The following is a 14414-nucleotide window of genomic DNA, read 5'->3' as shown; positions in this document are numbered from 1 at the left end:
GAGGGAGGTGCAGTGAGCTGGAATTGCAGAGACAACGTTTGGGGGACAGAATTGTGTGGTGCATGCATCTTCAGATCAATCGAAGGGCAATCCCAAAGCTTCCTCTCTTTATTTTTCTTCTAACTGTCACAGAAAGTGCTGCTACTTGTGTAAGTGGTAACTACTTAATTCAGAGCTGTTGTGCAGAAATCCTGTTGTCATCTTTCTAAGCATGTATCTCTCTAAAACAGACAGACAACCCCTATTTTTCTTTCCTTCCCCTTCAGTTCAGACGGTGCTATTGGGATCACCGAGCCTCGGCGCGTGGCTGCAGTGTCCATGTCCCAGCGAGTCGCGAAGGAAATGAACTTGTCACACAGGTGAGGAGACAAAGAGCTGAGACCTTGCTAGGAAGGTGATGCTGAGATGCTCTGTGTATGTCCTAGGCTGAAATCAAGACTTGCACGCTGCTTCTTCAGTCTTTGGCAAAGAACTGGGGGAAGGTTACTTATAAACTCCTCTGTGGGGTTCTGTTAAAAATACGTATGCAGATTTGTTGATTTTAAGTTAGGGAGAGCTTTGTGGAGATGGTGTGTGGGAAGTGCTCCTGCTTTGTCTCCATATGACAAAGCATCCCATAACAGTGAAATCATTCAAAGTCACATTGCTGTATATCCCAGCTTCGAGCACGTTGTGTGTGCCAGGCTCTGGGAAGCTGATCCTGTGCTTTTTGTCCTGGCTGGGCATTAAGTTTTCATTTAGTTAGGCTGAAAGCTGCCTCCTGGTCTGAATGCGAATTTTCTGTTTCTCCCCACGCTGCTTCTTGTGGCTACCCTGGTATTTCCTCACAGAGTGGTTTCATATCAAATCCGATACGAAGGCAATGTTACAGATGACACACAAATCAAGTTCATGACGGATGGTGTGCTGCTGAAAGAAATTCAGAAGGTAAGTTGCTGTCCTCAGTGTTATAAAAAGGGAATTATTTTGTATAGGTAGAAAGAGAGGCCAGTTGCTTTGTGAGGATTTGTTGTGAGCCTTTCAAAGTAAAATTCCTTTCAGCCCCAAAAGTGTAATTCATAGAATCACAGCATGGTTTGTGTTGGAAGGGACCTTAAAGCTCATCCAGTCCAACCCCTCCATGGGCAGGGACACCTCCACCAGCCCAGGCTGCTCCAAGCCCCGTCCAACCTGGCCTTGGACACTGCCAGGGAGGGGGCACCCACAGCTTCTCTGGGCAACCTGGGCCAGGGCCTCACCACCCTCACATTCCTCCTAATATCCTGTCTAAATTTCCCCTCTTCCAGCTTGAAACCATTCCCCCTTGTTCTATGTTCCTGCTCAAGTCTCTAAATGTGAGGTTATCTTGCTGTGTAAAATGAGAGCAAGGAAGAGACCCTTGGTAACCAGACTGGTTCATGTAGGGTAAATGTATTGAACTGCTCAGATCTGTAGGAGGGGCTTATGGCTGTGAGGATGGGGGTGTCAGTGTTTGTGTAGCTGTTGGTTGTCTTGACTTAAAAGATGTCCTTGGGTGAGGTTTCATGTGGTGACATCGATCTCTCCTCTCAGGACTTTCTGCTTTCAAAGTACAAAGTCATTATTATTGATGAGGCCCACGAAAGGAGTATGTACACGGATATCCTGATCGGCCTCCTGTCTCGCATCGTGCCCCTTCGTGAGAAGGTGAGAGAAGCAGTGTTTCTGTGTTAGATGTGGGTGTGCTGGGGAGGGGGATGTTGGACACGAAGAGAGTGCTGTGAGCAGGGAAGCAGACATGGAAGTAGATAGAAATCTGATGGAAACAATAGGTAAATAATTAAAATTAGCAGATGCTAAGAAAGCAAGATGCTTACTGTTACACAGAAAAGCTGCTAACACCATGCTCAGGAGGAGATGTTTTGGGGCTGATGTCCTGAAGCGTTTGGCCCTGACCAATGCTGGGGGACTGCAGGGCAGTGCTTGGCATCTGTTTCTGGTTTACTCACGGATGTTGGAGAGATGGAGAGAGAATGCAGCGGTGTGGAGGCAGGGCCCTGTCAGCATCAGGAGCGCCAGCTCCTGTGTGTCTCTTCTGTCACTTGATGTGGTGCCTTTGTTGTGTTACTTTTTGAGTGCTTTGGTGCACAGATTTGGATCCAGCCCTGGGTTTGTGTGCAGCTGAACTGCCGTAGGCTCTTAGGCACAGAATAAGGTGTTTGTGTCCCTGCAGAAAGGGCTGCCGCTGAAGCTGATCGTCATGTCAGCAACCCTTCGCGTTGAAGACTTCACCGACAACAGCAGGCTGTTCTCTGTTACACCTCCTGTTATTCAGGTATCGCTCTTCTCGCTGGGATCTGCGTCAGATGCAATGGGCTTCCTTTATAAAGTTAATTTTAAAAAAGGAGCACTCTAATCTTTCCGGTTGGTGCTGAACTCTTTCAGATACCAATTAAAAAGTAGCTGTTTTGTTTAGACTTCTTTTGCTTTTGGGACTTGGTGTTTTTCTTTCCACTTTTATCAGAAAACTGCCCTGGCAGAATCTGATTATCTTGGAGGGCAGGAAGTTCCAGTCTGGGAGAACTAGAAAGCTTCAGTCCAAGTTGATCTGGGAGAGAGAAAAGTTTTGGTTCCTAGCTTGGTTTTGTGGTGTTCAGGATAAACAGCACGGACAACTTCTGTGGGTCTGGTGCTTTGCAGGTTACCAAACCAAGAGCTGAACAGAAAGACAGGGTGGGCTTGTCTAGTTCTCCTGCGAAAGCTGTGATCACTGTGCTGGACTTACGACAGCAAACAGACCCTGTCTTGTGTTTCTTGTCTAGGTGGACGCCAGGCAATTCCCTGTAACCGTTCACTTTAACAAGAAAACCCCCCTGGATGACTACAGCGGGGAGTGCTTCAGGAAGGTCTGTAAAATCCATCGCATGCTGCCCGCAGGTAAGGTCACTGCCTGGAACCTCTCAAATTCGTTACACTTAACATGCCTAAAGTTTTCTGGGTTGATTGTTTTGGGGAGTTTTGTTTTGTTTTCGGGTTGTTTGGGGTTTGTTTTGCAAGTTGAACGTGAGACTGCAATGATACAGTGTGTGCTTTTACTGAAAAGGTTTCTCTTGTGAAAATGATCCTTCAGTGAAATCCAAGTTACATTAGCGTGCCTCTTGAGGGAGTATTAGAAGACAGATGCAGTCAAACACCCTGTTCCTCCTTGTTACTTCCCAGTACATTCAGTTTATCAAGAGCAAGATCTGAAGCTTTCCAAGGTGAAACACCTGTGCTGAGGTTGAGAGTGGTTTCTTCTCTTGCAGGTGGGATTTTGGTGTTTTTAACAGGCCAGGCAGAAGTTCACTCTCTCTGTAGAAGGCTAAGGAAAGCCTTTCCTTTCCAGAAAAACAGCACTGCAGGTAATGCTCTAACATAAAGGACTGTTAAATTTTGAATTTATCCCACTGAGAAGTGAGCTTGCTTTGTTCCTAAAGTTACTCTGTTGGTTGTGAATTAAAGTGGAAATGCTGGTGCTTGTTGGAGACTTTATTTTCGGGATGGTGGAGTTTCCCGAGATGTCTTTAGAAAGCCAAATTCTAATGCAGCTCCGCTAATCGTCTCCTAAACTTCAGTGCAGGCAGTTGCTGTGTGTGCTGCTGTCGATCCTCTGTGTGGTTCCTAAATGGAATTATAACCTTAAACTTGTGCGTTGTCCTGGTCCCCCCTGCCTTTAACGTGATTATTTGCTGCTTTCGTACTGTGATGCTTTTTGAATCCCCCAAAAAGATGGGAGTGGGACCATACTCTCCCCACTGTCTTTTCTGCTTAGCTAACAGTAATTCCACTGTCTGTTTTTGCAGGACAAGATGATGACAAAGAAGAATCAGTGGAAGAAATCAGAAAATTCAAGAAATCGAGGAAGCGAAAGAGAGTTATGGTAATGTGAGATGGGTAGAATGCCTCTGAGAGACAGGAAGGAGCAGGTACCTCCCTGCAAAGCAGCACTCCTGCGTAGCTGTGTTTCTCACCGGGCTGGTTTAGATTTGCATGGAGCTTTGTAGCCTACATCTGTCCCCTCAGGAAATCCAGTAACTGCATTATGAGCAGCAGAGTGCTAAAATGTGTCCCTGGATACTGTGGGCAGGAGATTTAATGGTCAGCACTCAACTGAAATAAAACTGTAATGGGAGGACTTCCAGACTCGCTGGCTCCAGGGCTGCTCCTCATCTCGCTGTTTGTTACCCAAGTGGGACTGGTGCATCCGTGACAAAGGGGATGTCCGCTGGCATTGGATCATGGTAACCGAAGGGGCCTGAATTAAAGAAATGTTACCATTTCCCCAGTATCCTCCAAGTGAAGAAGCTTGGCGTGGCACAAAGCGCTGTTTAAAGTACTTTGGTTATTCCCCTCTGACTCTCGCAGTTACCAAATGCTGAACCTCAGCCTTGAAATACAAATGAAATCTCTCAATCCCTCTGTCACCTTCAGGTCAACAAAGGTTTTGAGTTAGTGCTTAGCTTTGCTTTCAAAGCAATAAAAAGTGCTGTTTGTGTTCCCCCTTAATGCTCTGTGGTCGTCTTCCCTGTCTTTCTCAGGCACTCCCCAAAATTGATCTGGACAATTACTCTGTCGTACCAGTGGATGAAGGAGATGAAGACGGAGATGCTGAAACTGATGATGATATCATGGGGTCTGATATCGACCTTGATTTAGGAGATGGAGACTCAGAAGAAGGTTTGGCACTTAGGAATTAGAAATTCCTTATCTGCTGTCACCTGTGAAACGTGGGACATAAGCTGGTTGTCCTTTGCTAAACTGGTGCGATAGCACATCAGGCCTGTGTCAAGGGAAGGCTGTTAAGATTCTCCAGCTTCAGCTTTGTACCAAATGCTTTTTGGTTCTAAATGAAGCAGTGTTTGTGAAGACATTGCTGGGGCTGAGCCTGGAGGTTGACTTACCGTGTATTTAAGAATATTGTTTTGTTTCTCCACAGATGAGAAACCTGATTCATCCCTTCCACTCTTTGTTCTCCCACTCTATTCTTTGCTAGCACCAGAGAAACAAGCAAAGGTAAAGAGTTTATTTTCACAATGAGTAAACAATCCTCATGGATGTGTGTGATCATTATGTAAAGTTGCCTGTGCTTTGTGAGTTAAAATTACCCATCTTGGCCAGACTTGAATGGCCCAATGGGCAAATTGGGATGGGATGGGATGGGAGCAAGCCATGCTTGGGCTGAGATCTCCTTGATGTGCCAGTCCAGCAGGTTGGGAGAGATGAAAAGCCATGGTCCTGTATCTTGTTCAGTGTAGTCACAGCCGTGAGGCACGTCAGGATCCTGCTGCCAACAAGCAGTTCTTAAAATTCTTGGGCTTCAGAGGTGTTCCCTTTTGGGCAGCAGGATGTGTAAACACAACACCGGTGTCTGCTCCACCCAGAGCCCCTCTGGATGTTTCAGGGGGATTAACTTGGCTGGATAGAGAGCTCCAGAGCTGGAGACAGAGCCAAGTTTTGGTCTCCCTTTTGGGTTTCACCTGCAGTGCCATACGTGTCGTCATCCCTTTGCAACCCATCCAAGCTGACTGCGTGTCCTTTTTCTGTTGTTGGCAATACGTTTCACAGGCCCATCTGTTCCTTGTAGGTGTTCAGGCCTCCTCCTCCTGGCACGAGACTCTGTGTTGTAGCCACCAACGTGGCTGAAACCTCGCTTACCATCCCGGGCATCAAATACGTGGTTGACTGTGGAAAGGTCAAGAAACGTTTCTACGACAAAATTACTGGGGTTTCGTCTTTCAGAGTCATCTGGATATCCCAAGCCTCAGCTAACCAGCGGGCTGGGCGGGCCGGCCGGACAGAGCCAGGGCACTGCTACAGGTTAGCTACCTGCCGTCAAGAGGGCTAGGAGCCACACAAAGCCCGAGTGTCAGTGTGAATTGAATTGACAGCTTCCCTCGTCCTGCTGCCCCTTAAACAAGGACTTAGTGCTGCTTGAAACGTTTTGGTTTTGTCCGCTCCTCATTCAAATGGGAGAGGTGAAGGCAAACACAAGCAACTGGTGTTGCTGGTTTGAGAACGTGGCTTCTCAGATGCCTTTCTCTTGCTGTAAACCCTTATTTTAGTGGCCAGATGAGCATGGTTTCCATTCCAAGCCAAGGCAACTTTTTGTGAATAAGATGGGATGCCCCAGCTGTATAAATAATTACGTGGTTATGTAAATAAGTACCCACAGCTGCCTTGTTTTAAATCCCTTGCCAATTTTTCATGCATATCTTTTGAGTTAGGATTTCTTTTAAGTTGCTAAGCAGCACTTCTGGCCCACTAGGTTATACTCTTCAGCAGTCTTCATGGATTTTGAGAAATTTTCTGCTCCAGAAATAACAAAGCGACCGGTAGAAGACTTGATTCTGCAAATGAAGGCATTAAATATTGAAAAGGTGAGATGTAAGTTGGCCTCGTACTACAGCACTCAGTAAAGTCATGCACAGGAGCCAGAAACACACACAAATGTCTTTTATCATTGCTTGAGGCTGTGCCTTGTGTTAGAAATTGGGATCCTGGGAGTTGGTTTTGGTTCTGCAAATTGCAGAAGCTGCTCTGAATTCCACCAAGTCTTGACAGATGTGTTTGTTTAGGTAATGAGCTTTTTAGATAAGAATAGAAGAAGTGGTGGGGGGAAAAAACCCTGTCCAGTTGGGTTTTATTTTGGAAATACTTGAGCACCTGCAGAAAGGACAATACTTAAAGTTAGACCTTGAGGCAGCCTGCCCAAGGCGATGGCTGGAGTCAGTGGCAGCTGAGGATGACGTTGGTATTCCTGCTTCCTAAAGTTTTTGTTCTGAGCGTTTCCTCCTATTGTACGTGCTTTCCTCTCGCTCCTGGAAAACATCCTAAATTTTTTTTTGGGTATATGTAACCAGAGGGGAGGTTTTCACACCCTTCCAGGACATCTCACTGCGTTCAGGCTCTGTTTTGCAGTGGGAGCCGTGCCAGTGATGTACTGAGAGGCATTTTCTCTTGGTGTCCATAGGTAATCAACTTCCCGTTCCCAACGCCACCTCCAACAGAAGCACTTGCAGCAGCTGAGGAGCTGCTGATAGCCCTGGGCGCCTTGAAGGAACCCCCTATGACGGGAAGGTAACGTCTGTGGTCCCCCACAAATCTCCTCTCAGCACCAGTTACTGAGGCAGTGGATGCTGCTGTCCTCATGGCTGCTTTTCCGTTTCAGCCCTCACATCTGAGGGTGTGCTTTGTATAGAGACTGGCATCATTAGAACAGTCTGGTTCACCCATCCTTGTTTTGCTGGCTCTGGGTGTGTTTGGGCAGGGAAAGATCACCCTAGGAGTGCACCATGCAGGGCTGCATGAGGAAGAGGAAACTCTGCACATAACAAACTCTTGAGAAAACCCATCAAATGACTCGGGCTGCCAAAATTAGAAATGCAAACTTGTCCTAGTGCAGCAGTTACTTCATTGCATGGCTCTTCTCTTCCTCCCCCAGGCTGAAGCAGCAGCTGGCAGCGAAGCTGAGTTGCCCCATTAGTCCCCTGGGCAGAATAATGGCCACTTTTCCTGTAGCCCCCCGCTATGCGAAGATGTTGGCACTAAGCAGGCAGCACAACTGCCTGCCCTACACCATCACCATCGTGTCTGCAATGACCGTCCGGGAGCTTTTTGAGGAGTTTGACAGGTGAGTGAGTCAGCCTGACGTCCTGTTTACAGGAGGCGTCACCTTGTCCCAGCTGATGCCCTCTCTTACATTGAGGCCCCTCTGCGCCTAAGCACAACACCCATTTATGCTGTTTTGTGGTTTTTTTAGGCCAGCAGTAAGTGAGGAAGAGACAGCAAAACTGAAGGGGAAGAAAACAAGGCTCGTACAGATGCAAAGGATCTGGGCTGGGCAGGGGCCGATGCAGAAGCTGGGAGACCTCATGGTGATGTTAGGTACTGCAGACAGCAATTTCCCTGTGAACTTCCATTCTGTTTTCCTCCCCACCACCCTGAGCCCTCAGCTTTATACAACCAAAGGCACCCTCTGCTAAGGACTAAGTCCAGCAGTAGATTTTCTAGGCTAATGATGAGTGAGAGCTGTGACGTGCATGTGTTGGCTATGACAATATCATCCCTCCATTGGTTTAATCAGGAGAAGGGATTGGCTCAGTCGTTTTCTCCATCTCACTGTTCCCTTCCAGGAGCAGTGGGGGCCTGTGAATACGCCGGCTGCACCCGTAAGTTCTGTGAGGAAAACGGGCTCCGATACAAAGCCATGCTGGAAATCAGGCGCTTGAGAGGGCAGCTGACAACAGCGGGTGAGTGGGTTTTGAGAGGAATTGCTGTGTTAATTCTCTTTCGGGGGGTGACAAATCAACTGGGCTGTTTGTGGCAACCTTTTTTTACCTACTGAATCTTAACTCGCCCTTCTTTCCCCTGCAGTGAACTCGGTCTGCACTGATGCTGGTCTCTATGTTGATCCAAAGATGAAGCCCCCAACAGAAGCCCAAGCAACTTACTTGAGGCAGATCGTGCTGGCAGGGCTGGGGGATCACGTTGCCCGAAGGGTTCAGGCAGAAGAGCTCCTGGATGAGAAGTGGAAAAATGCCTACAAGGTAACCAGCTTGATTTGACCCAATTCCCTTTCCCTATCTGTGTTGTAGAAAGCCAGTCCCATGCAAAGCCTGAGCTTCTGGCTGTTGTTAGGGCTGTGTGTGCTGCCTTTCTGCGGCCTCTCTCCATAGAATTTACGTTTCTAGTGTTGCAATTTCCGAGTCCTCACGTAGGAGTTGTTATAAAAGAGCTAAGATGTAACATTAGTCCATCTTGCAAAGTGAAGCAGAAAATTATGTGGTTATTAAAAACCTCCATCACTTAAGGAAACCATATAAATGGACATCTGAGAGAAACTGAAATTAGACGCAATCAAGAAATTGGATTGCAAATAACTCATCTTACTCTGCTTCCATCTCCTGTGCTCGCTTAAAGACTGCTCTGCTGGACGACCCAGTGTTCATCCATCCAGGCTCAGTCCTCTTCAAACAGCTCCCGGAGTTTGTGGTGTATCAAGAAATTGTGGAGACTACAAAGCTGTATATGAAAGGTGAGGCTGCTCCGCTCCCTGCTTCTTCTGCCGGTGTGGTGGGGAATTCAGAAGTGACTCAGCACAACGTTTCCCTTGCTGGTGGCTGAGTGCTGCTCTTACAGAGTTGTTTTGCCTCATGGGATTTGGATCCTCACACTTTGTAGATCTGGACCAGCAGAAGAATTGGCCTGGTTTGTTCTTGGTTTAGCAGAATGGGCTGGAGTAAAGCTTAGCTTCTGAAATACCTGCTCTTCACCAGCCCTGGCAGCAGCACTTACCTATTGCTGGTCTCTGAGCAAAAGAACGTAAATCTGTACATCTGACTTGAAAAATGAGGTACAAGTCAATCTGTAGAGCTGAAATCCTGGCCCTGTGCTTTACTTATGGGACTGCTGTGAGCAGCAGCTCTGGGCAGCCAGCCTGCATTCAGGTGTGTGTTTCCCTTCCTAAGGTGTGTCTGCAGTCGAACCCGAGTGGATTCCTGCCCTGTTGCCACCGTACTGCCACTTTGGGAAGCCTCTGGAAGATCCTCCTCCATCTTACTGCCCCGAAACAGGCCGAGTTCGGTGTCACAGGCCAAGTGTCTTTTGTAAGTGTCTTGAAAAGCGTCACTGGGTACTGAGAGCTGCTCTGTAGTTATTTTAATGCTGCCTTTAACAAGACTCGGCAGACCTGAAAGGTCAAGCTCAGCTTGGAGTGTTCAGAGAGCTTAACAGTGGTTTGAGTAACTCCATGGGATCCATAGCATTGAAATAACGGCATCTTCCCATTGCCATGGTCATTCTGTGCCTGTTTGCTCCCCTGCGATCACAGAATCCCAGAATATGAGGAGTTGGCAGGGACCTGGAAAGCTCCCCCAGTGCAACCCCTGCCACAGCAGGATCACCAGAGCAGTCACACAGGAACACGGCCAGGGCTTTGGGTGTCTGCACACAAGGAGACTCCACAACCTCTCTGGGCAGCCTGGGCCATGCTCCATAACCCTCACACTCACAAACTTTGGCCTCATCTTCAGCTTGAACCTCCTGTGCTCCAGCTTGGGACCATTGCCCCTTGTCCTGGCATTGGCCATCCCAGAGCAGAGCCTGGCTCCTTCCTCCTGACACTGCCCTTTCCAAATGGATCCCCATGAGCCAGTCTCCTCTGGGTGGGTGGTGGCAGTACCCTCCACTTCTGCTGGCACCTGTGTTGTCACAGCCCCCTTGGCAATTTACCCTCTTCCTTGAGTGTTCAGTAAATCCAAAGTGATCTTTCTTTCCAGACCGAGTGAGCTGGCAGCTCCCTGCTGTGGAAGTTGATTATCCAGAAGGCATCGATCGCTACAAATACTTTGCCAAGTTCCTGCTTGAAGGAAAGGTAAGTGTGCTCCAGCTCTGGTGCTTCCCTTGATTTTAGCAATAAGTTTTTAGCCCAGTTTCTGGAGGAGATGAGCCCTGTGACTTCTCTGTGTGTGTGCCCATTCCTCATAACCTGCTGGTGGCAGGGGAAGAAATCTTTAAAATACAAAATGGCATGAAAATCAGCATTTGGATGAGAGACACCCCCAATTTAAGTCCTGTTTTTGCAAAGGGAAAAAACCTACAGCTCATGTTATTGCCCATTCTGGGAGGCAAGAGTCATCTGGGAAGCAGGTCTGGTATGGAGATGTGGATGGGAGAGATGGTAATAGAGGATATGGGATGGAAATGTATAGTAGTCCACGTTCATGATGATTGTCTCCACAGAACAGTTAATTTACCTTGTTTGTTATATTTGTTATACCAAATGTTGCAGGTCATTGAAAAGCTGGGTTCCTACAGCCGGTGCCTGCTGTCCAGTCCTCTCATAATGCTGAAGACGTGGTCCAAGTAAGTTGTTAAAAACAAATATAACGTTGTTGTCTCCACTGAACACTTTCCACTTCCTTTTAAATTAAAACAAATTCAATGCTGGGAAGGGTGTTCTAGATAGTGATCTTGGCTGGAGCTGCAGGGAGAGGAAAATGGCTTTTCTTACCAAGAGAAATGGTGTCTCAAGAGAATTGGGCTATTGTAAGGGCGGTGTGGGGAACACACAGGACCTGCTGGTTGCACTGACCTCTGCGGGCTGCGTCCCACGGATTGCTCACTTGTGTAAGAAACCATCAGGTGAGCACTACCACTTGCCTTGTTTCTCTTTGCAGCTTGGCCAATTACCCTCTCTGTCTCTCCTTTCAAAACCACGTTTGCAATAAGCCATGTTTCTCTTGTGGTTTTGATTACATTTACAGAATGGTGACCCTCTAAAGGACTGCCAGCTATTGCAGCCTTGCCATCCCCCCATGTCATCTCTTGCTTACCAAAATAACCTCTCTGAGTTTTCTATGCATGTCCACAGAGCTGGCAGATGCAAGGGTTTTGAAAGGCACAAAGTGTTTTCCTGCTGTAATCAGTTCAGCGTTCAACACTGGGACCTGTGGATCCCTTCTTGCTTTACCCTGTGCTGTGCAGCTGCAGCAGACACGTTCGTGCTGCCAGCAACAGGAGCAACCTGCTGCTACCTGAAAAAGTCATGGCAGGGGGAACAAACTGCTGCTAGTGAACCCTTTTGAGCCCATTACGTGTCTCTATATCCAGAGGTCATGTATTTCTACATCTACATTTAACCTTTTAGAAGTATTCAGAGTATGAATTCAGAAAGGTAAGCTGAAGGCTGGAACACTTTGCTAATGATCATTGTTTTATTGTACCATTTTCTTTTGGACTGATGTAGACTCCAGCCCAGGACAGAATCCCTCCTGCAGGCTCTAGTTGCAGAAGACTGTGATAATCGTGATGCTCTACTGGCTGCATGGAAGAAAAACCCTAAATGTAAGTGTTCAGTGTTCTGCTTGCTTAATTATTAGTCATAGCAGTGCAGACTTCATGGTGCCTCAAGCGCAGTTGACATTTTGAATTACAACTTAAAAAATGCATGGTTTCATTTCATACACTCCAGATATTTGCTGTTTTCTCACCAGAAACAGTAATGCTCTGTGCTTGGTTCTTGTGAAGGACGGGAGTTTCTCGTACTTTAGAAAGCAACTTTCTCTGAATTTTAAGGAATTTTGTCTGTAGTTCTAATCACAGTTAAAATGTTTGGTTTGGGCTTTTGTAACACTGGACTGTGATGATCCTGTCAGTGGATACAGGAAAAAGGGATTTTGTTCAACATTAGGGTACCAGATTATGAGAGCTCTTTATAGAAGCAGCAACAAAGCGTCAAACCAAACCAGAAATCCTTCAAGTGGGGTTGCAGTGATGGCTTCCACAGCAGTTCTCCCATATCTGATATTTCTGTATCTGCATGCAGCTGCCCAAGCTCCAGCACCGTCCCAGCAAAGGGAAGTCGGTCCCTGCTCTCAGCCGGGCAGCTGCCATGGCCCGTGAGCAGGGTGACACTGCACAGCCTGGTCTCCCCAGCAGCCCCTGACTCCCGTACCCGTCTAATCGCTCCTCTCTTTCGTTCCAGATTTGCTCTCAGCCTATTGCCAGTGGATCCCTGAAGCCATGCATGACGACGTAGCCAACAACTGGCCACCGGTAGTGCTGTGAAGTGCCCGACTCTGTTCCTGATGGACTCCTTTTCTCCAGGACGTTCTGAGAGCTTCAGTTTCTTGGAAATTGGATGGCACAGATGGACTTGTTAACTGTTAACAATATCTTTTTATCATCATAGAATGGTTTGGGTTGGAAAAAACCTTCAAGATCATCATGTCCAGCCCTTTTAAGTGAACTGGGTGTTACTTTGGTGTTCCCAGAATCCCTACCAGCTGTTTTGCTGGTATTTTGTAATATTAATGTTTGGATAATTTTATCCATTGTATTTTACAGATTGGTTTTTTTTATTAAGCTTCTCTTTGGACTATATTAGTCATATGGACTATAATAAATATGTATAGTTCTTGGTTTGGAGAAATGTTTTCTGTGTGGGATGCTGCAGTAAGCAGAATTTGACTGTTACAGACCCTTCCTCATGCGTGACTGCGGATCCAGGCGCAGACTGGACCTTTGGCCCTGGTGGTGGGTTACCCTGTGCCTGCTCAGCAGCACACAGCCACTCGCTCCCTATCCCCAGCAGGATGGGGCTGAGGGTAGGGAGTGTAAAAGCGAGAAAACCCATGGGTTGAGATAAAAATACATTAATTTAATTAAGGAAAGGGGAAGGAAAAGAAAACCCAAGACAAATGATGCAAAGCTGATCACTCACCACCTCCCACAGGATGCCCAGCCAGTCTCTGAGGATGCTGTTACATGGCACAGGGTTCCTGCTTCTTGCCCACCCCTGGCTTACTCATGGGGGAGGTAGAGAAGGGAAAAGAGAAAGCCTTGGCACTGTGCAAGTACTGTTGGCAACAGCCAAAACACCGGTGTGTTATCAAACAGTCACAAATCTGAAACAGCAGCATCTGGGCTGATGTGAAGGAATCTCCTTCAGCCCAGCCAGACCCAGTACTAATATTTCTTTATCTTTACGAGTTTACCATGAGTTCAGAGTATCCATTAATCTTGCTTTCAAGAACTTTTCTGGAAATCTTTCCTCATACCTGGCTCAGTGCTGCAGTCACTCACATCTGCTGGTGCCTTTGCTCTGCTGGCTGGGATATCAGTGCTGTTCTGTACAGCCTGCATTTCAGGGGCTGCTTTTAGGAAACAGAGCTGACTTCAACCATGCCATCTGCTCATTCTGCAGCAAGAAATTTTGGTAGGCCCAGGAGAAAATGTGCAGCTTGAGTTTACCTTCTCTTTCACCCCATCTTTTTACTGCCTTATAAATCCTGTGCTCACTCTGTTAATTTGCTGTTCCTGGGACCACCGCACCAGGAGAAGGTGTGGGCAGTGACCCCCGTGTCCCCAGGCCCTGGAGGAAGTGGGTGCAACCCACACACGGAAAACACTGGAGGCCTGCACCGAGGGCTCCCATGTGCTTCAGGGGCTGCAGGCCAGGACACAAGTAAGTGACAAAAAATACATAAACGTATGAAACTGCAGCTTTTGTTTTTGAGCAAGAAGGAGAAGAGCCGGTTGTAGCCATGTGTGTAACATAAATGCTACAAGGCCGTGGTGTTTAGCAGTGATCACAGGCATGAGGGGCTCTGGGTTGGGCTCCTTGCTCTGGCAGGAGTTGCAGCAGAAGTTTGCAAACTGCTCTGTGCTCACGGGAGGGAAGAGATTTTTAAAAAGATTTAAAAAACCCCACAGTGTTTACAAATTACGTCTTTTTTTTTAAAAAACTGGCTAAAAACAAGTGGAGATGCCGGGGATTGAACCCGGGGCCTCATACATGCAAAGCATGCGCTCTACCACTGAGCTACATCCCCTGCTTGCTGTGGGTTTCTTCCACAGCCAAGCCATCCAAAACAACTGCAAGCCGCACGTCAGCCCCGCCACCGAACCGCTCCGCT

At 47.3% G+C, this 14414-nt stretch overlaps 1 protein-coding gene and 1 non-coding gene across 2 annotated transcripts; one reads left to right on the top strand and one right to left on the bottom strand.

Moving 5' to 3' along the window:
- Positions 1–266: 266 nt before the first annotated feature.
- DHX37 (DEAH (Asp-Glu-Ala-His) box polypeptide 37) lies at positions 267–12552 on the top strand (the record flags this gene model as incomplete). Its single annotated transcript, XM_010183919.1, has 22 exons — positions 267–359; positions 831–927; positions 1552–1665; positions 2192–2293; positions 2781–2895; positions 3264–3359; positions 3801–3877; positions 4536–4674; positions 4934–5010; positions 5582–5814; positions 6263–6374; positions 6968–7074; positions 7439–7627; positions 7757–7881; positions 8130–8246; positions 8371–8543; positions 8917–9031; positions 9465–9602; positions 10275–10369; positions 10787–10860; positions 11744–11841; positions 12482–12552. Coding segments are annotated over 22 exons (2557 nt in total), but the record flags the coding sequence as incomplete, so codon positions are not given.
- A 1706-nt stretch (positions 12553–14258) lies between these two features.
- Positions 14259–14330, bottom strand: TRNAA-UGC. The gene has a single exon. It is a non-coding gene; the product is annotated as a tRNA-Ala (tRNA).
- Between the last annotated feature and the right edge of the window lie 84 nt (positions 14331–14414).

Source organism: Mesitornis unicolor, unplaced genomic scaffold, assembly GCF_000695765.1.
Source record: "Mesitornis unicolor isolate BGI_N332 unplaced genomic scaffold, ASM69576v1 scaffold40564, whole genome shotgun sequence".
NCBI classification, from domain to species: domain Eukaryota; kingdom Metazoa; phylum Chordata; class Aves; order Mesitornithiformes; family Mesitornithidae; genus Mesitornis; species Mesitornis unicolor.
Note: the sequence above shows the minus strand (reverse complement) of the source record. Positions and strands in the feature narration are given on the sequence as shown.